Source organism: Micropterus salmoides, unplaced genomic scaffold, assembly GCF_014851395.1.
Source record: "Micropterus salmoides isolate LMB-PRFRI ecotype aquatic unplaced genomic scaffold, ASM1485139v1 Ms_hic_scaffold_17, whole genome shotgun sequence".
Classification (NCBI taxonomy): Eukaryota; Metazoa; Chordata; class Actinopteri; order Centrarchiformes; family Centrarchidae; genus Micropterus; species Micropterus salmoides.
In genome coordinates, this window is record NW_024040817.1 from 15,696,115 (window position 1) to 15,717,985 (window position 21,871).

General features: G+C 39.1%; 2 protein-coding genes across 3 annotated transcripts; one reads left to right on the top strand and one right to left on the bottom strand.

The window, feature by feature from the left end:
* The first annotated feature begins 149 nt into the window (after nt 1-149).
* On the top strand, nt 150-15,742 carry dgat1a (diacylglycerol O-acyltransferase 1a). The gene is made up of 17 exons (XM_038724648.1): nt 150-595; nt 2,149-2,236; nt 6,400-6,440; nt 7,249-7,334; nt 7,682-7,734; nt 8,569-8,674; nt 8,923-9,051; nt 10,121-10,195; nt 10,294-10,397; nt 10,480-10,518; nt 10,646-10,687; nt 10,939-10,983; nt 11,329-11,441; nt 11,655-11,720; nt 11,970-12,057; nt 12,858-12,920; nt 13,050-15,742. Exons 1-17 carry the CDS (start codon nt 309-311, stop codon nt 13,194-13,196), a joined length of 1,572 nt encoding a protein of 523 aa, XP_038580576.1. The 5' UTR covers nt 150-308; the 3' UTR covers nt 13,197-15,742.
* A 213-nt stretch (nt 15,743-15,955) lies between these two features.
* On the bottom strand, nt 15,956-18,593 carry cfap20 (cilia and flagella associated protein 20). Of its 2 annotated transcripts, none has more exons than XM_038724651.1 (6): nt 18,296-18,593; nt 17,077-17,156; nt 16,870-16,981; nt 16,509-16,697; nt 16,274-16,387; nt 15,956-16,132 (listed from the first exon to the last, which is right to left on the bottom strand). In XM_038724651.1, exons 1-6 carry the CDS (start codon nt 18,377-18,379, stop codon nt 16,130-16,132), a joined length of 582 nt encoding a protein of 193 aa, XP_038580579.1. In that variant the 5' UTR covers nt 18,380-18,593; the 3' UTR covers nt 15,956-16,129. The 2 variants fall into 2 exon arrangements, with proteins under 2 accessions (XP_038580579.1, XP_038580577.1); XM_038724649.1 differs by having other exon boundaries at nt 15,956-16,135; nt 18,296-18,592.
* Between the last annotated feature and the right edge of the window lie 3,278 nt (nt 18,594-21,871).

Consider the following 21,871-nt stretch of genomic DNA (forward strand, 5'->3'; position numbering starts at 1 on the left):
TAACAATGCCCATTTGTAATGTGGTTGATTAATTGGGATTCAGGAAAACCTGTGTGAGTTTTTGTGGCACAGTTAATCAGGAAGTGGATTGGGACATCGGCTCGATAGGGGGATTCCAGTTGAAACACAGACCTGGCAACCCTGCTGCACCTTGGGCTGTAGTAGTGATGAAACGCCTTATCACTACTAGCTTTTGAGCCGCCCGCAAATACTCATTCAGCTCTTGGTGCTGCGGGTGGAGACAGAGAGAAACGGGTGACAGCGACCAGCAATGTCAGGCAGGTAAAAGCGTGATTGAAGCTGCTGAGATGAGCGACAGAGCCGTGATGAGAGGGCCCGTAACCCGCGGAAGGAGGACGACCATCACCGGCGGCGGGGCTGCCAACGCGAAACAAGCCAACGGGAGCAAGTGTCACGATGCCGGGGAGAAACCCCTAGCGATAAATTCTGCTAAAGCCAAAACAGAGGTGTCCAAGCATGCAAGTAACATCGGGAAGGTGGACAGACAGACGGGGATGCCAGGGCAGCAGCAGCAGCTCACAAACTGTCAGAAGAAACAGAGCAGTGCGGTGGAAGATATCCACGAGAGACTCAGGTAACTTAACGTTAACGTGCCAACATCACGTACGCAAACTAACTAATCAGAACAAGCTACATTTCAAATATACATTTGCTGCTTTCATGTATTGTATGTGTGATTTAACTTTAGGCCATTTGTGTGAAATATTCGTTTCCATTGGCTTGTCTTTAGCTAATTGCCCTATTTCCTTGGGGGGGTTATCCTGTGAACGTTTGTCAGTCCTTAAATCAAGTGGGACTCAAAAGGGGCCACTCCAATGTCCTGTAGCACTCCACAGGTTAAACAACAGAAAACCAAGATACCACAATCTATGACTGCATATTTCTGTAGAATAAAACTTTACCTTGAAGTCTGGACATTTACCTCCAACGTCTTATGGTGGCATGGACAGCTTCCATGTCCAAATCCTTCCTTGAATGAAAGCCTACATGTTAGTGGTGTGCTACTGGTATTTATTAAGTCCATTTAGGAGTGAAGCCCGCACATGATCAATTGGTAAGTCTAATGTTAATGTCCCTTGATGGTGTCTAACTTGTTTTGTATAGACATGCCAACACTAGATTTGGAAATACTAAGAAAAAGTTTTGTTTGTTTTTTTATTAAAAAAAATGCTATGATCATAAATAATAAAAATGATTATTAAAGTCTTGCCAACTAGGTGAGGTAAGGCCCCAGTGTAACTTTAACAGGAAGTGTGAAACAACAATGGCATGTGCTTTTGCAATACTATGCTTGCTGACTACCTCTCTGTCTGCACGTTCTTCTCCTGGTCTGGTTTTGTGTGTCCTGGCACTCATTGAGGAAACCCCTTGTTCTTCTCTTTAAATGCTCTTTCCCTTCCTTACTTCACTCAAGCCACCCCTGTCTCTTCCACCTCTTCATTTTATCTCCTCTTAATTCTTTCGCCTCCTTCTTTGTTTTTTCCTTCCTGCTCCTTGTTCTCCTCTCCGTTGACTTTCAGCTCTCTTTTGTCTTTAGGTCACATACGGTCGTGTAGAATACCTTTTTAACTTACATTTTCATTCATTTAAAAGCCAGTAGCACTCAGACATGATTTCTATCTCAACTTGGGGTTTATCAACTTCAAGAGAGTCTAGGAAAGTAAATGTCAAAGCCTATCATTAATAAATAGAAATGCTTAAATATTTCACAAATGGATTTGTGCTTCATAGTGTGTCCTCAGCACTGTCATGTCAAATTAGTAAAATGTGTAATTTAATTTTTACCATGATGCTCAATACACCCCGACTCTAAATCACCCTAACCATGAGTCACCGATTTGTCTGAATCATGCAGCCTCCTTCAAACCAAATACAAACATACCGTCATCAAAATGCGAAGTCAGTCCTGTTGGTCTCTTCATAATAACACTTCTAGTCACGTTTAACTTCAAGGGATACAGTTGAATGTTTTCTTTGAGAGGGCAAGGGATTTACATATATGATGTGCCCTGTGATTTCATCCCATAGCTTGTAGAGATAAACAGGCAGGAAAGAATGTGAAGAGCTTGGATTTGCACCCCCCCTAAAATCATCAGTAAAACAGTTTGAAACTGTGTTTCCCTGCAGCTGCCACACCCTCCAGGAGTCTCTCTTGAGCTCAGCCAGTGGCTACAGCAACTACAGAGGAATCCTCAACTGGTGTGTCGTCATGCTGGTGAGTAGAACTACGTGTCCATTGAGAGCTGAAAATGTACCACACTGGGATTTCCAAAACTTGCAAACGTAGTTTTGTCTCGTTGAGTCTCCCTTGGAAACGCACACAAACACACATACAGTACATAAAACTGCTAACTACTGTAGCCCATTTTAACTGCTGCATGAGTGCTTTTGGTCGTTGCTTTAAACACAAAAGCAGAAATGCCAGCCCCACACGTGTACAGTACCCTCTTGGGTTTTGGAGTTGGAACTGAAAGTTGTCTATCTGAATTGTCTGTGAGAAGTCTGATAAGTTGCTTTATCTGTATTATCCTGCTTCACACAAGTAGGTTCACCACATGTGCATGCACAGTTACTCCCTCATGGTCCTGTTGCCAGTGAAGTGTTTCTCAAATTCTAAAATAAGACTAAGCTGAAAGATTCATCTTCTAGCAGGGACCGTTTTAGTTTAGCCCGCGTATGCATGACAGTTTACGCTTAACAAACCCTAAGCTTGTTAGTATGATCTAAGGACCATTAAAAGCAGCATCAGAAGCTGCTTGTAAAAACTTATGAGAGAAGCAGTCTGTATGATAAGAGAATAAACTAGCAGGCGCTCCTGTTAAAACTGGCTTTGCTACAGTGCATGCACTGTACTGTACACATGTGCAGCTGCAATTGTACACCATGTTGAAGATCAGTGCAATATAGGCCAGTTTCAGGATGTACTATGGTTGCCACGATGAGTGAGTTTTGCTCTGTGGCATTTATTTCAGACTCTGTTTTACCATTAGCTTTTCAAACCAGGTACCAATACCAACATACTGTAAGTGTTACGGTTAAATATAGGGTAAATATTTTAAAAAGTTATGTATCAGTTGTGTTAGATGCAGAATCGCAGTCTCTGAGACGTGTCGTAGTCTCTGAGACGTGTCACAGTTAAATATGATCCCTTGGTTGGTCACTTCAAATCAAGTGAAATTTCCTGCGTTTGTTTGCGTGCGCACGCCCGTCCATCTGTCCTGCAGTGCCCCTGAACATGCAGTCACTGTTAGGATTTTGATTGGCATGGAGGATACATATATCGACTTAGCCATAATCCTAATGAAATTTAAATGGACACAGGCTATAAATACTGCGCTGTATTAGTGTGTGTTTCTGTCCATGTGCACACATGCATGCACAAGGATTATTATTTTTCCCTGTGTTTGTGTACAGTATATGTGAGTGTAGGTTTGTGTGTGTGTTTGTAGTGTAGGTTTGTGGGTTTTTCCAAACGGAGTCTAATTTTGCAGTTTTCTGACGGGATTAATCCCATCTTTGAACGTTTTATATTGCCCTGTTGACCACATCCTCTACTTTGTGGTCACCAGGGACAGTTGATGCTGCTTGGTTCAGGCTGTTTTTAGGAAGCCTTCAGGATTAGGCTGTAAGAGTGTGAAGTGGAACCACACAGGTGGGGGTGTACATTTAGAGGCTTAGTTGTGTAATTTGTCCTCGATTACTGGGGCCGTCAGCTAAATTCCTAAAATGTCAGCTACAGCAGCACATTTCTAGAGATGAGAGATAAGATGTGGCATTTTTACACTCTGAATGTTGAAGACAAGTGTTTACAAATATTACCAATTCAATTGAAGCCTTAAAATGTTGGTGGTTGGAGTAAAAAAAATCCACTAAGCACCTTCAGAACAGCTAGGCTCCTACTTTTAAATAATTTAAATAATTAATGCATGTAAACTAAGTGTACATGTTTGACTGCTCTTGTTGAACGAGCCTTTCTTGAGTTGTTTGGAGAATGAATAAAACGTTAGCTGCGTGCTTCACTCATTTTCATCTGGCAACTGGGAAATCTATGAATTTGGGTGTTCATGAAAGCACTCTTTAATGTGGTCTTCTAAAATAAGCTCATGGTTTTTACCGTTGTGTACTCCCCATGAGATACGTACATATTCCACTGCAGATCCACCAGCTTTGCATGCAGCACCCGACAAATACTGTCTGAAGTTCTCCTTGGTCTGCAGTCATGTCCACCTGTCCATTTCAAGGCTTAAAGCTCTCACTAACCACACACATACATTGTTAAGCATATTCAGATTGGTGCCACTACATCTGTGCTAGTGAACCAACAAAAAGATTAGTGTTTCAAGATGCTGTGCTGTGCCAATGATCAGAAGATATTTGGCACAGATAAAGTGTTGACCCAGCGTGTGGTACAAACAACTGATGCTTCAGCTGGTTCATATCATTAAATGACCACAAGGACAGTGCATAGCAAAGCAAAACTTTCCGATGCCAGCTGCAATTTTGTTTTCACACTCTTTCACTTAGCATACACTAAGATAGATAACTGTCAGAAAATAAATGGCTACTTTGTTTTGTTGAGTCTTTCCACAAGGTTTTTTGGATTATGCTGACTGGTTATGTAGATGCAGAACACACGTGGTGCAAGTCAGCTGTAGTCTGTGCTGTGTGTTGAAGGAGAACCTTTTAACAGAAGACCATGCAAAATGGTTGATCATTCAATCTTTGCTGGCACCAGTTCTCTCAGCTATGTATGGCAGGGTCCTAATGTTCAGCCAACCCTGGTAGCTCTTTCTATTTTTAAACTTGTCATCCACCAAATCTGACACGTCCCTCAAATTCAGAGCTAAGGACATGGAGTTACAGTTTAATTAAGTTCATTACTAAAACTTTATTATACAGAGTCCCAGGCAGGCAAAATACACAGATATTCTTATTACAGATGATTCAAAGGTATATTAATGATTGTGATCATTATATTACTTGGATATTATTTGATTTAATAATATCAATGTGTATATATATGTGTGTGTGTGTGTGTGTGTGAGTTTTATTGCTGAGGGAATTGTATTGTAAACAGTGTTAGTTAAATGTTTCTAACTCAGAGTATAAATGTTCTAATTTACAGATCAGAAGACAAATTAAGTTTGATCAAATTGGTCATACAGTATGGATTTTCTGATGGTTTGATTACACATTTTGACATTTAGTTTTGACCCGAACTCATTGAAGCACCCAGGTCACACTTTAAACTGAAATAACAAAGCTGTATATGTTTCTATTTCTTGGGACAAAATAAACAATAAGACGAGTAACAGGTTACATAAAAAACTTTATAACTGCAATTAATAGTGTACAGTGGACAGAAATGGCAGCCTGTGCTCAGTTAATATTTATCCCCTGCTGAAGTGTCTTTGAGCAAGACACTGAATTCCTGCTCTGTATATAACTGTGCACACTGACCTCTGTGTGGACAGGGACAAGAGAGGAGACACATTTGGACAGTTGGAAGTTTGCTAATTCAGATTTTGCAATGCTCCTAGACGGGCTACTGTCCCAATAATCGGGTTTCAGGGGGATTGCCCTCCCTTGTCCATGCTGAAGGTTACTAAGGCAAAGGTGACTGCTTTGGACAAAAGGCATAGTTGAATCAAAACCACATTGCTGCAGGATCTTGGCAGGCCAGTGGGCTGACATGCAACATGCCACATAATAAATAAAAAAAATAAAAATGATGTAAACATGCAATACATAGTGTTTGCTCTCTGTGGTGAGTGGGCAGTTAGTTTTATCTCAGAAAAGCTCAGGTAACTAATTGCTGAGATAAAGCTGGGCTTGGAACTTGAACTTTAATACACAATATAATAATAAACATATTTTACTTGACACTTTTTAACAGAGTGGGCATCAGCAGGGTGTGACAGTAACTTGTTGCTGAAGTTAGGTATGAAGCAGATCAAACCGATCATGTGGCTTTCACCGTGAACCTTTGCATTGATTGTGTTGCGCTCTGTGCATAAAAACGGTTTTCACACAGGATAGGGGTGTGTCTTGTGGGCAGTGGCTGTTTAACCCTCTAAAGTCAAAGCTGTCTTTAAAATGGATACAGCCTGTTCCTGTTCTTCAACATGTACAAACAGGCACATGGAAATATGCAGGCTAATCATGAGCAGAGCTGTGAGCAAACAAAACGATAACCCAGATTAACAGAAAAGGGCTAAAAAGATGTTTGGCTGATAAACAGAGATTTAGATTCAATGAATGGACAGACACAAAACAACCATAAACCTGAGCGCCATTGTCACACTTTTCTGCATAACTCTTGTTGATACTCTGATACTGTGCTCATTGTCTCCTATTGGCCGTTTTGTCCTCTTTCAGGTGCTGAGTAATGCACGCCTCTTCTTGGAGAACATTATCAAGTGAGTGTGCGCCTACACAAACAAACACATTTAAGGGGTGTGTGTGTGGCAGCTACAACTCGCTCCCATTCTGTTATACATTAATTTTCTTCCACTTCACCACCACTCACATGTCATCAAAAAAATGTAAGTGCATCTCTCCAAACAGCTACCAGCACGTTCAATGCTACAGTACAAGCCCTTTGTCTGTTTGTTTATCTAGATTTGAGATATAAGGCAGTGTTATCATGTGTCCAGGTGTACTCTGAAAAAATATAAATTCACATTAAATCAGATAGGAAACAGTATGGTTGTAGTTAGCTGACAATTCATGGGGTTTCACCAGAATGTGCCTTCTTTTTTTATTTCTTTTTTCTTTTTTTTCTTTTTCATTTTAATTTGTATATCATTGCTTTGGATCCCAATGTAGTTATTAGAGCTTAGTCATCTATTATGATAATTGATTAATCGGTTTCAGTACTTATTTTTCTCTACCCCTCTATGACCTTTAAACTTTGGGTTGTGGACAAAAAAAACCTTTTAAGGTGTCATCATGGGTTTTGGGAAACATTGACATTTTTCACCATTTTCTGACATTTTATAGACAAAACAACTAATTGATTAATTGAGAAAATACACAACAGATTAATTGACGATAAAATGAATCATTAGTTGCATCCCTAGTAGTTTTGAGCAGAGTGAAGTCCTGCCAAACACACCAAACTTTAACCTGACCGCTTTAATCTTAAACCTTAAACATCCCATTACGATTTTCAGCCTTCTATATAAACCTTTTTTTAATTATTCTACTCTCCCTTCTTTTATCTAGGTATGGTATCTTGGTGGATCCTATCCAAGTAGTGTCTCTCTTCTTGAAGGACCCCTATAGTTGGCCAGCAGCTTGCCTCATCATTGGTAAGGACTCTTTTTATTTTACTACCTTATCAATGCTGTAAAACAAGTCGGTACTAAGGTTAATGAACTGCTGTCTTCAGCAGGGATAAACACTCACCTACAGGGTAACCGTACATCAATCAATCTGAATAAAATGCTACTTTTTAGAAAAATCCTAAAAATATTACAGTGCCTGAAACTTGCCTGTGGACCACCCCGCACAACAAAATCAGTGTTCACCACCCTTTTACCAGTTTCTTCATCTCTCTGTGCTAAATGGTTTTTCCATCGAGCAATAAAATAAAATCCACCTACTGTGGTTCACATCTGTGTGTCTCTGTGGCTGATGAGTCTGTTCTGTGTTCCAGTGTCTAATGTGTTCATCTTAGCAGCCTTGTACACAGAGAGACGTCTGGCTGTGGTGAGTACGTTTTTCTAGTTGCTACAAATGTTCTTTGCGATGTAAATTTCAACAATTGACACTGCAGATTTTGCCAGATTTCTCAGTACAATTTGCTAATGTACTCTAATATTGTTTAGATCCCAAATGACCTAAGGTTGACAACTTTTTAGTTTATTTTTGTCATAATTATTGCTCCACGGTTAAATGAACTGTAAAGAACACGTAGGTTTGTTTTTAATTTATCATTGGGGATCTCCCATCAAGGATGTTTGCCTGGAAAGTTAGCTTTTACACATCCTGAAGTCTACACAGTTAATCATCCCCTCTTTATACCTGCCCTTAACTCTGATAAGGACACCACTCCTGGTTCAGATTAGATTACATATTATCTAAAAACACTTCTGACAAATAATGTAATATTGTATTTGTAAAAAGCACAATATATCCAGTGTTGCACAGTGAAAAGTGTATATCTGGTTAAAGGAACAAATGATGAAACAGATGTTTTACAGTGACACAACCCCATGTTAGTTTATGTCAGTGTTTCTCAACCCTCTCCTGGAGGCACACTAGTCCTGCATGTCTCTCCCTGCTCCCACACAGCTGATTAAATTGATCATCTTGTTTTGAACTGCTAAAGCTGTTAAATCAGCTGTGTGGGAGCAGGGAGAGATCTAAAACATGCAGGACTAGTGTGCCTCCAGGAGAGGGTTGGGGAAACACTGGTTTATGTAATATGTCTAGTCTGTATTTTTTGTATTGTGTCAATTTTGCTGCTGCAACACCGAAATTTCCCCTCGGGGATCAATAAAGTTTCCAACTATCTATCTTCCTTCCTTCCTTCCTTCCCAGGGTACCATTTCCGAAATGACAGGACGGATTCTTCACATTTTTAACCTGATGTTCATATTGATCTTCCCTTCAGCAACTGTACTCACATTGACCTCCATGACCCCAGGTACACACTAAATATTTACATGTTTACACACTATATAAGTACTTTGACTAAGAATTAATGCATGTGCGTATTTTGACGCTAGCACACCATCTGTTACGTCACTTAGACATTACATCAAAATCATCATTGATGTCGAATTATAATTTCATAATTGTTTTTACTTTAGTTCCCATCTATACACACAAACTCCATAGCGCGTTTATTGCTCTTAGTCAGCGGCCCTATTTGTGTGTGTGTGTCTCTGTCAGTGGGTGGTGTGCTCTCCCTAGGAGTCTACACAGTGCTGTTTCTCAAGCTGTACTCCTACCAAGACGCCAACAGGTGGTGTAGAGAAATCAGACAAGCGAAAGCCAAGAGACTAACACGATCATACTCATGTAAGTATATAAACTCGCTAGTGATGCGCAGATCCCGATTGTAGAGACCTGTTCCCACATGGACACTCCACCTCTATCAGTCCCTGTAGTCTATATTCTCTTTCAATTTATGTCAAGCTGCTCAAGCCTTCTAGGAGATTTATTTGTGTTTTGTATTGATGTGAGTGTTTTCTTTAACAACTTACTTGTAATCATTAGAGAGGCTGCTGTCAGTCATTTTAAACGTTTCAATGTGTGCAGTGATGTCCCAGCAAATATTGTAGGACATTTAAACAGCTAAAACTGTAGTTATAAAGTTGATGGGACAGAGAAACTCTACAGCGGAAACAAAAATAAACCTTTTGGCTTCTGAAATACATTTTTAGACCGCTCAGATGGGCCGCTGAGGAAATTAGGCTGTCAGTGTCTTCTTTTAAGTCCCTTCTAAAAACGCACTCGGAAAGCATGTCCTGATTTTGTCTGAGCCGCCTGCTCATTTTATTGTTTTTATTCTCATTTTATTTCTTCTTTTTATCCTGTTTATTTTAATGTTTTATTTAATTGTTACTACTTATTTTATTTTGCCCCTCATTTATTTTATAATTTACTGTTATTATTACTCCAGACAGTGATAGTGAGTAGATAAACGCATGCATTACAAGGGCAGAGGTATGAGGTGCTCTTGAGTCGGGCACTTAACCCCACAGTTGTTTCAGTAAAGCTGCTTAGTGGCCAAAAGACAAACTTTACACCAAACATTGGTAAATAAAGGTTTAAAAAAATTGATTCAGACACACAAATGTCAGTGCACAGTTAATTTATTACTGTGCTGCTACTACCATCTAGTGGTGATGAGACAAACTGAAGCTTTTGGCTCATTCACAGAGATCAAAGCTGTGTCTTGAACAGGTGTCCGCTCTGTTTTTGAAGCTATTTTAATCTATTTTAACCTAAATGCCACTTGATGACTATCTTGTCATTGTAGGAGCTGACCTAAACAGACACCACACAGAGACTTGGTTATGAAATGACTTTGCGAGACTAAAAGTACCAACTAATCACAATCTCCATTTTTTTATGTGTTTTTTAGGTCCGTCTATGGCACAATCCAACGGTTCAGCAGTTCATGCTCGCGTCTCCTACCCAGGCAACCTCACCCACAGAGGTAACCATGATGCCTGCATGGATATCGGAAGCACAGTTTTTAAATGAAACATTTTAATGATAAATAATCAAATGTATTGTTTCTTTCTTTGTCTTCAGACATGTACTACTTTGTCTGTGCCCCGACTCTCTGCTACCAGCTCAACTTCCCGCGGTCACCTCGAATACGCAAACGGTTCCTGATCAGAAGACTTCTTGAAATGGTGAGATGGAACAAACACACTTTTTCTGTTCTTAATGTAAACTGAGATGTTAACATTTTTTGATTTTGACTCTTTCTTGTAGCTTTTCTTCACGCAGCTGTTGGTTGGACTGATACAGCAGGTATGCTGAACATCAAAATAACTTAAATCACACAAAATGTACTCTGAACACACACAAGGCTCAACAGGAAGTCATTTTTCATCGAAATATTTGCCTTTTAAAATCTGTTTTCATGTGTCTCTTCCAGTGGATGGTTCCCACTATTCAGAACTCGATGAAACCATTCCAGGTGTGTGTGTGTACTCACTCACTCACTCACTCACTCACTCACTCACTCACTCACTCACTCACTCCCTTTTGGCACTGTCTGATGCCCTCCCTACCTTAACCATCCCAACTACATGCCAGCATTTTGGTCCCCACAAAGCTGTCAAACTCCACAAGAATCGTGGAATCCTGTTTATTGGACCCCACAACTATATAATTTGTTTTGTCCATAAGTTGATAATGAGAAAAGATAATTGTTTGTGTCTTTGACAGGATATGGACTTTTCGAGAATGGTGGAGCGCCTCCTAAAGTTAGCTGTGAGTATCTTGACCTACCGTAGAAACGGTTATGTTTAAAAATGTTTCTTAACCTAATCTCACATATTGAACTCTGAGAGTCTCCAGTGGTGTGACTGTCTTACACGTATTAGAGAAGAGGTAGCAACAACATGGCAACCATAGTGTAACCTTACCAACCCAGACACCTTTCCTTTGACCCCTCTCCTTTCCTCTCCTCTTCCATCCCCCCACCTCTCTTCTCCTCCATCGTCTCCTTGCCTCTTTTCTCCTCTCTTCCTTTTCCACTCTCCTTCATCATCTCCTGTCCTCTCCTCTATCCACTGTCCTCCATCCACTTTCCTTTCCTCTCCCCTCCCCTCCCAGGTCCCTAACCATCTGATATGGTTAATATTCTTCTATTGGTTTTTCCACTCTTCTATGAACTTTGTGGCAGAGCTGATGCAGTTTGGAGACAGAGAGTTCTACAAAGACTGGTGGTGAGTCGAAGGATCATTTAATCATACACAATGACATGTGCAGTTGTGCACACACACACAGTATGCACACATGTAAAGACATGCCTAAACATTTGGCTCAAAACTAATACAAATACACATGTAACTGGTAAATCTGTTGAATTTGTCCCATTTAATCTCCAGGGGAATTTGGTAATTTTTTTTAGCATATTTTGCCATTTTTGCTCATTTCAGGAACTCTGAGACCGTCACATATTTCTGGGCCAACTGGAATATCCCAGTTCACAAATGGTGCCTAAGGTGAGCACCAAACTTTATAAAATGCATTTTTTTCAACATTGAAAACCTTTTGAATGTTTTTGGTTTCATTTTATCATTGCTGTCTGTAAGAAAATAAAATCTGAAGTAAAGAAATAAGTAAAATAAGAAGAAATCAATGTGTGGACCTTCCCATGTATTTCAGTGTATTTTCAGCCAGATTTTACGAGATAAAGATAATTTGTAAAGTGTTTGTGTATGTGCTTAATCATGCGTCTTTGTGTGTTACAGACACTTCTATAAGCCCATGCTGAGGAAGGGGGTCAACAAGTTTATGGCTCAGACTGCCGTCTTCCTGCTGTCTGCCTTCTTCCACGAGGTAAGCAACAGCATTCAGTCGTCTTGTGTCGCACGAAGTACTACTAAAGTCTACCTACCTGCTAATTCAGCTGCCAAGACTGTTGTGGACTTGTTTTATTGTTTTACTGTTTTATTAACACGACGGCAACAATTCAGAAACTAATCTGAAATTCCTGGGAGTATTTTCCGCTGTGAAATGTAATGCAAATGAAAGATGTTTTATGTGAAACACTGTGTAAAGAGCTGTGAGGTGCTGGCCTGCAGGTAGACTGCTAAGTAAGTCTAGATATGTCGAAACTATGATTCCTGAAACTAAAAATAATTACACTGCATCCAAGTAGGTGGGCAACAAAACAATAACACTGTTCAATAAATATTTGATTTAATTAATTTGAATGATGAGCGAATTAGCACTTAATTATTCTATTAAGATATTATTTTGAGGTAAAGGACTGAAAGAATATTTTACTTAATTTCACTCATCCATATTTGTTGAAAGAATATGTATTCATAATTGTTTTGAACGTTCAACCTCAGATTTGGTCATAGATCAATTGTTTAACTGGTGTTTGTCATGTTCTGACCATAAAGAATAGTTAAAAAAAACGAGAGTTAACCATCTGGTTTCTTCAACTTTCACCCAGGAGCAAAAATCAGCCTTTAAACTTGAAAGAAATAATGATTTGATATTTATTGTGATAATTATCAGTATCGAACAATACAGCCCTACATCTGAGTTGTGAGTGTTTTAGCTAGACATTTACAAGTGAAAAATGAATGAAATGAGTCTGAATATAGTGTATTTCTCTCTTTCTTCAGTACCTAGTGAGTGTTCCTCTGAAGATGTTTAGACTGTGGGCCTTTATGGGAATGATGGCTCAGGTAAGACACATTGATTTATTATATTTTGGTTTCATCACGCTCCTCTTGTCTCTACTGTCTCCTTTGTCTCTCCCATACACAGACTTTGTAGAAGAACCCTCTTTGACCTCTAAACATTAATCTCTTCAGGTTCCCCTGGCTTGGTTTGTGGGTCGTTTCCTGAATGGAAACTATGGCAACGCCGCTGTGTGGATCTCACTCATCATTGGCCAGCCTGTCGCTGTGTTGATGTACGTCCATGACTACTATGTCATTCATTATGGGAGCACTACATAAAACTGGACACACATAATCCCACAGACACACACACACCCACACACACCAGCCTGCAGGACAGCTCAGTGAGTGAATCCAGAGCAAGTTGAAGTGACTGTAAGAGAAAACCCTGCTAATATGAGCGAGTCAGTAAACCACAACGACAGCAGGAAAATTGTTTTTGACTTCTTGATTTTTGCACTAAAGAGAAATGAACCATAGTATGATTCTAACAACATGAGGACTGTTTGGTTTGAAGCAATATTCCACTTTAGTAGGACAAACATACCATTGTAGTCAGCAAACACTGGGATCCGCAGTCACCACCTGCTCTAAATCTCTGTATCTAGCATTGGATGTTCCGGCCAAATGATCCTGGACCCAAAGTCAAACAGCACTTAGATCTCTGTTATTGGAATTGATCCCTCACTGTTAGATCTGTTAGAAGTATGATTTCCTCTTCAGAGTTTGCTAAAACAAAAGTAATTGTGCGTGTGTGGTGCTAAGGTTTCCTAAAGTGGCCAATATTGGTGGTTGACGATTCATGAGCTCAAAGGTTATGCGCGCTAGGGTGAAACTCTTCTGCGTGACTTTTGACAACAGTTTTTACATTTAAAAACATGTCATTGCATCCACAAGTGGAAACACTGATTTTTAGCCAAGCACTCCTTGAGCACACATTGTCTTCTGCAACTGAATGTGAACCACTGCCAAGCGAGCACGGGATCCTGAAGAGAGGAGAAGATATGAAAATGTTGTTTCTATATCTGTGGATTAGAAGTCACTGTTTTTCTTGTATCTAAAAGCAACTGAGAAATTATGAAGCCTGCTAAACAGTTCCTACAAGTTAAGGCTTAAGCCAATTTAGGGTGTCTCCAGATCTTCAAACTGACCACAGTAACAGTTTTGTACATGTGCTCTGTATATAAGTCCCTCTCTTTCTGATGCAATGCAGTTGTTGAGTATTACAGAAATGTATAATAAAATGATTTATTAAACAAAAAGGTCAGTGGCTGTAAACTGTAGAAAGACGAGGAGGGAAGGAGCTATAAAGGGAAGGAGGAAAAAGTAAAAGGATGTTTTTGACCTTATTTGTACAGTCCTCCAGGCAGCCTCTCCTCTTCTGTTTCTCTACTACAAACATCAATGCAAGCTCTTGGTGTAACAGTGTGTTGTTTGCCTTGGCTTTGTATCTTGTGTTGCATTTGACTTCATCACATGGGTTTATTTTATACATATGTATAATTTTGTGTTGGTATGACAGTATGCAGTCAAGTATTGCCATCTTCAAATTATAATTTGTTGTATTTTATTTGAAATCAATGATTTAATGCACGAGTTGATTTACTGATTTGAACCAATGATTGTTTTTTTGCACTTTAAAGAGATATATGCTGTTGACTAAAGCAATAGATTTCTATGAATGTATTTAAGTTATATCAATTGTGTAAGGAAAATACATTTGTCAAAAGTATTTGTATGTCTTACAATTTGCTTGTTGACATGTATGTTATGGTATTATTATTGTTTCAAAGTAAAACAGCAGCTGCAGTAGAAATAAGAGTTTCAATGACAGGATTTTTTTTTCTTTAATTTTTTTTTTAAACTGCTTTCCAAATACATAATGACAGTTGACTGGACATGTTAAATCAAAGCCTTATGTGCTTCTTTTTTTTTCCCTTTTGTGAGATTTACCCTCATTCCTTATTAATCACATTTCAGGGAAAACCAGTTATCCAAAAAATAAAGTGTGTTGTCATTCCTTATTAAAATGTATAAGTGCCTGCTGTAAAAATAAAACAAAACTTATATACCAGTAGTTTTACATAGCAAAGACAGGCAAAATACTTCTAAAGACCATTCTTTAATCTTTTTGTCTATGTAGCCAACAGATTCACAATGCATTTATATTTACTCATGCCCTTAATTAAAATTCCTGTCCAAATGCAACCTAACCCTTAAAAGTGTGACACCTTTTTCAAATGTTAATTTTGAAAGAAGTAATTTTTATGTTTGCTTTTGGAGAACCTTATGTAAGAGTCATGCATAAATCTTATGTTATTATCTTATGGTACTTCAGCATACAAATGGTAGCTTAAATATCAATTCGTGTGACAAATCATTGTTTTTCTCATTTGACTGCTGTGAAAAATTAATTTGCGCAATTGAATTGTTTACATTTCATTCGACTTTGTTTTGCTTTTGTGAAATTTCTTGGAAATGGAAAATAATGAAGGGGGTGCTGACCTCGGAGTTTAACATAAGTGTCAGCACCAAGTGTTATTCACCTGAAGTCCACAACTTCCTGTGTCCATGCTATTACTGCACCGATCCTGCTCTTGGAATAGGAGTTGAAGATGCTTTAAGTTGAACTGTCTTTTAAGGGTTAATTTTGTTTGCGGATGATTGTGTGATCCAACATGTAGTAAAATGAATGTATTGCTGAGCTGTTCATACTGTACACAGAAATCCAAAGTGAAACAAAGATTATATGTTTTGGGAATGCAAATAATTTTCATAGCCTTTCACTTGAAATTATGTGTTTGATAAAGAATATTTATATATGATGAATGGACTTGTCTATTTTTGGACCCTCAACAGTGGAGTATCCTGAATTTCTTGGTTGCTTGCCACACACTAAATGGCTGCTGTACAACGTGTGGTTTTCTATACGCAAACTATTGTGAGGAAAAACATATTAATCGATGTGGACCCCTATATCAACCTGTAATGATGCCATTGGCTTTAAACTACAATATACATTGAAAACTGAGGACAGATGAGTCCATAAAAACTTTATTGTGTAGAGAGCATCACAAGACGGCACTGAAAACTCAAAAGTTCCAAAATAACAATATTACAACATTTTTAAGTTTGTCATATGTCTCCACGCAGAAAATCTTACAGCTAAACCTGGCCATCAGGTCAGGGGGAACAGTGCAGGTTGAGAATCTCTACTGCTGCAAGAAGCAAACAGACAAGTATCAGACAACAAGTGAAAATCCAACTAAACCACTTATTTGAATGGCAGTCATAATCACAAAGCTAAAATATTCACATAATTATGTGGTTGTATGTAGTGTGTGTGTGTGTTTCACCTTGGCTTTCTGGTTCTGGACAGGCAGGTAGAGTTTAAACTCTGCCGGAAGCTCATCCTCAGAGTACAGTCTGTCAGAGAAATACACTCTCCTTATTCGACAGTTGGCATGGATCTGGGAGGAAAACAGCAGGTCAGACATTAGCAAAAGAAATGGGTTCATTCATTCACTGTAGATTTTTGAACTAATGCAGACAGCATCTAAAGACAGCTGGTTTCTGTCCCTGTGCACGAACCTGTACACGCAGCGTCTCAATGTAATTGGTTCCGTAGGCCCTCCTGGTGAAGTCTGACAGGTTGAACTGAATCTGGTTCCAGCCATCGTCGAGCCTCATAGGCATGGTGCAGATAAACGGCTTCACTCGTGTCGTGCTTTGATAGTTACTCGCCCGAAACCGCCGACGGACGTTTTTATCATCTAACACCTAAGAGTTGTAAAGATGGGGAGAGATCATGAGTGACCACGGATCCTGACACAGCGTGGAACAAATGTAGCCTGCTGTATGTTGTGTGCGTATGTACGCATGAGTACACATTTGTTTATATATGCCGCCAAGACATGGAAAGGGTATGTATCTGTAGGAGTGCCTACCCTACCTGGACTTCAAAGGTGAAATACTTCTTGAGGTTCTTGATGATCATAACGAGAAAAGGAAGCTTGATGCCCAATGTCTTCTTGGGGTCAGCAGGACATGTTATATACGTGGTACTGCAGGGAGAAGAAATAAAAAAGACAAGGAGGGCAGATTAGAGTGACTAGTGCTTGAATGAGCTGAAGAATAAATTAAACAGACTTAAACTCACCTGACGTTTGTTCCCTCAACCTCCAACACCAGTGAGTGGATGTCATTGTCTGTGATTCTCTTGATGTGACCATTCCTCACCTGTGAGAACACAGAAATATTATTTATCTTTAGGTTTAACGTTATATGAAGAAATCAAGCATTATCTCACTAGAACTGCAGTGCTGTCACTATCAGTCAACTTTGCATGTACTGGTTTATTGCAGATATATCTTTATTGATGTGTATGCCGGCAGACAAATACCAAGAAATTGCAGAACACAAATGATATATCTGAGGTAATTTAGAAACAGTGTCACCATTACATAGTTTGCTACCCTGAGAGAGTTTATTATATATCAATTCAGATGCTGATGTGGGAGCAGTCAGTCAGGATGATGAAGTCAGTAAATATTGTCATGAACTTTTACTTCTACAAAGTGTTGTGAGTTGGCTGAACTCAAAAGGTCTTAAACAATTGATCTCCTCCACTGTTACTATTATTACCTGTTGCTTAGGAATATTTTAGGCCCTCTTAACATCCTGAAACAGCGAGAACTTTTTGTTTTGGTTTAAATTAACAGCATCAATCAGTAATACAGATTTAAATGTTTTTTCAGCGCTACACGTCACCTGAATTACCTCCAGATCAATATTGGTGCTTTGTAAGTTTTAAAATATCAACAATGGTAATGTCGACTGGACAGACACAGTTTACATTCACCCAAGACGCAAATTCAAAAAATGCACTGTGGAATATTCGGGGTGTATACGTGTATGTAGATAAATAACTGTAACATTAGATATTGTTGTATTTTATTTTATTTCATATGTTATGAATGCATCTTTTAATATATGCATTCACTTAATTATATGTTGTGTGTGTAGCACGAAGGAACTACAAATTTCGTTTCGCTATGCAACCTTGTAACGTTACCTTGTTATTGAAAGCACTACTGAGAGCTGCTTAACGTTAATAACTAGGTTAAATCTTTACCTTTACTTTGTTCTTGCTGGATCAGATTGACTCCATTCACCAAAATAAGAACGCAAGCGTCGATGTGAATAGCTAACACAAATGTAGTCCGCTGCTTGAACACTGCATCCAAAACACACCGTCAGAGATTACAGTTTTAATATTATTGAGCGTTAAACCCACCTAACGCAAATTAGCTTTAGCACGACTAGCTACGGAAGCTAGGTTAGATTCATCATAGCGCTCATTCTGAATCGCTGCTTACCTTTTTATCCCATATCTGAAGTGGTTTGCTGCCGATGCTGTATAAAATAGACAAGAATCCGCTTTGAAATGTGTTTTTAAACATCTTCTTTGAGCTGAACTAACGTTCACACACAGTCGTTGTGTACATGTGTTTAAATCCACTAAAGAACTGTTGCTAACCAGCGTTACGTTTGTTTACAGATTTTGTTTCCGTCCCCAACGCTATTAGTTCCGTGTGGTACAAAATAACCCGTTCCGGTGCCAGAAATGAAAAGGTTTGAATTGTCGTTTATTGTAATATCCCCATATGTCTCTCGTGGGGAGGCGTAAAAACAAAGAAGACACGGCGGGGGGGGGGCTTTTTATTATTTTGGTGTTGCTAGGGGACAGTACGTCTTGACGTTGTTCACATCGGCTCTGACTTGTTGACGCATCTCGGTCGCCTTGGCAACAAAAAGGCGGCAGCCATGAATATTTACATTATGGCCTCTTACTAAAGATAGTGTTGTTAATTATAACTCACATCTTTAATATGAGGCTATAATGTAAATATTCAAGTAGGTCTTGATGGTATGACTATTAATAAGCCCTGTTCACAAATGATTTATTTACTAGACACTTTTGTTTTTACCCCCATTAATCATGAGCTGAACTCAAAGATTTAAGACTTTCTCTATGTACACAAAAGGCCTATTTCTCTCAAATATTGTTCACAAATCTGTCAAAATCTGTGTTAGTGAGCACTTCACCTTTGCCGAGATAATCCATCCATCTCACAGGTGTGGCATATCAAGATGCTGATCAGACAGCATGGGTATTGCACAGGTGTGCCTTAGGCTGGTCACAATAAAAGGCCACTCGAAAATATGCAGTTTCACTGTAGTGGGGATAGTCCACGGGGGTCCAGAAACCAGTCAGTATCTGGTGTGACCACCATTTGCCTCACGCAGTGCAACACATTTCCTTCGCATAGAGTTGATCAGGTTGTGGATTGTGGTCTGTGGAATGCTTCTATAAAGTTGTGGAGACACATATCGAAACAAAATTGTCAAAATATCCTGACTTTTAATCCTTAGTATGGACCCTACACTTCATCACTCTGGCTGGTAAACGCCCACATTGAAACTTTATATTCAGTTTGTAACACAGGCTTTTTGTTAAAAGTCCAAGCCTAGATAATCAAGATGTTAAATAAGTACTTTTCTCAGACTCTAAAGGTCCTCTAAACCAACGGAGTATAATACATTTGATTGTATGTGTTGTGTATTTGGAAGTTAAATTGTTGTGGCACCCCTTAATTCTCAAATAAATAATGGCAAGTCTCTATGAATAGACTTCCTACAGATATATTTATTTCAGAACTCCTTTCACCCACTATATCCCACCAAAGTGTCAAGCTTGACATCCTTCATCTCTGTCTACAGTACTTTAAACAAGCCGGACCAGGATAGATCTGACACCGGTTTCAAATATCAGAACAAGCCAAGAAACATTCAATCAAATATTACCCACGTTGCAAAATGACATCACCAGCAGTACAGCATAAATCAGTCCCCTAATATGAACTGAAGATCTGTCGACCTCCACTCCATCATCTCTCTGCACATGCTCGTGTGTGTAGATTTGATGAACCTGGTTCACAGGCTGGCAGCTTTGTAAAAATATCTACAGAAAAAGTTTATACTTCTTTGTCTGTTTGTCTCTTTTACACCCCCATCCACCATCATTGATTTACGTATTTACAGTTCCTTCAGGCCCTTTCAGTGGGGGACCACCCAGAGACAGCTTTAAATAAACTTTATTAAAAACCTACTTGAATGAAATAGCCCGTTCTGGTCTCTCCTTCCTCTTGTCTCACAAAGAGTGTACCTACTGTATCTGTCTTAGCATCAGCCAGCTCTTACTTTTTCCACATTTCTATTAGCTATCCAAGCATTACAGCCCTTTTTGCCTGTTTTCCTGCCAGTTTCTTGTCTGCTTTTTTGGACACTAGCTCTGTCGCTATGCCCATTTGTTGCCTGTTTTGACTGCTTACCTGCTGCCAACCTCATGATCAAAATTTTTTTTGGATCTTTTAACTTATCTGCTTTGTCTGTGAATCATGCTTTTGAGTCTAAATTTTGTTTTACTGAGCCAGCACACACTGTTCTTCTGTTTGGCTTCCTCTTCCTTCCATCCATCCTTTACAAATAATTATTTCAAATATTCAAAAAATAAATAACACAAAGAGAGTGGGATAAATCAGGGGTACAGAGGGAGGGAAGGCAAAATGGAGCGATCAAGAAGGGAAGAAGGATGGAGAGAAAATGAAGGTTGACAAAATAAAGGGACTAGTGCCAGAGATGTGGAGGAAGATGATAGAAAAGAAACTAGAGAAGAGGAAGACTCTTGTCTATTGTATTCTGATTTGTGTTTCCATGGGACAGGGGGGTTACATAAGAGATGAGGAGGAGGTCCAGCTGCCTGATTGTACACTCTGCTCTGCTGGAGGACTTGTCCCGCCCAGAGAGGTTCACATCCCAACTCTCTACTCACTCATGTCTGTGTACTAACCAACGACAGAAAAAATAGAGGACACAGGAGGAAAGAAGAAGTAGAAGTGAGAGACTTAAAGGATATAAACATTAGACCTTTAAGAAGTTGTAGGTGGATCTACTGGACGAGGGCTTTGTCTTCTCAGGGTATGTGTTTTATCTGTTTATTGATCATTGTTTGGCCTTTGTTTTGTCTCGTTTTTTTAAAACTACAAAATATCATTAAAATGTTGCATTTTAGCAAATTTTTCAGAAGAGAACCTAAGGCTCCATCTGTAATTATATTTAAAAGAACCACCTTTATTTCAGCTAACAATACTTTGCCCGCTGCTCCAGGAAAATGTGTTCATATCCTCCTCGGCTTTTTCCACCCATTGGTTACATGCAGCTTATTGATTTTTGATGGGACATTATGTAAAACAGGAGCGTTCATTAACTAAAATAAAGTGAATTGTACTGTTTTTTGTTAAACCGTTTTTTAGATGATCCAATTGTAGCACTAATTTAAATCCAGGACCCGAGCAGTCATCAGGATGCACACGCACATCCATTTCTTCTTTGCAGGTGCAGGGTAACAATAATCTGCACTTATCTTTTATTGTACATGGACAAGACAATGTATAAGAAAAGCAGAATCCGAACTAGATAGCAGATTGTGGGTCTTTTAATCCAGGCCGCTCAGCCATGTTTTATTCAACTGTCTGTGTGATGATGAAGAGTGGAAAGACCTTCCTTGGCGGGACCTGTTAACAGATAGGAGCTCATCCGTCTCTGGTATTTTTAAGGACAAGGGAAAAAATTGGCCAAAACCAATGGATCTGTCAAATAACACTTTTAAGGATAAGCCACATAGCAGTGATTTATGAAAAATCCATTTGGCCTTGTGTTTGGTGAAGAATGAACTTATAGTCCAGTTTTAAAATGGAAGGGGAAAAAAGTTCACTCAGATGTCAAGATGGTGAAATTTTAGTCCAATCCTTCAGATCTATTCCCCCATTTAAACTCATTCGCATCTGATGAAACATCTTACAGCAAGTTTTTGAAATTGATACCTCAAAAAA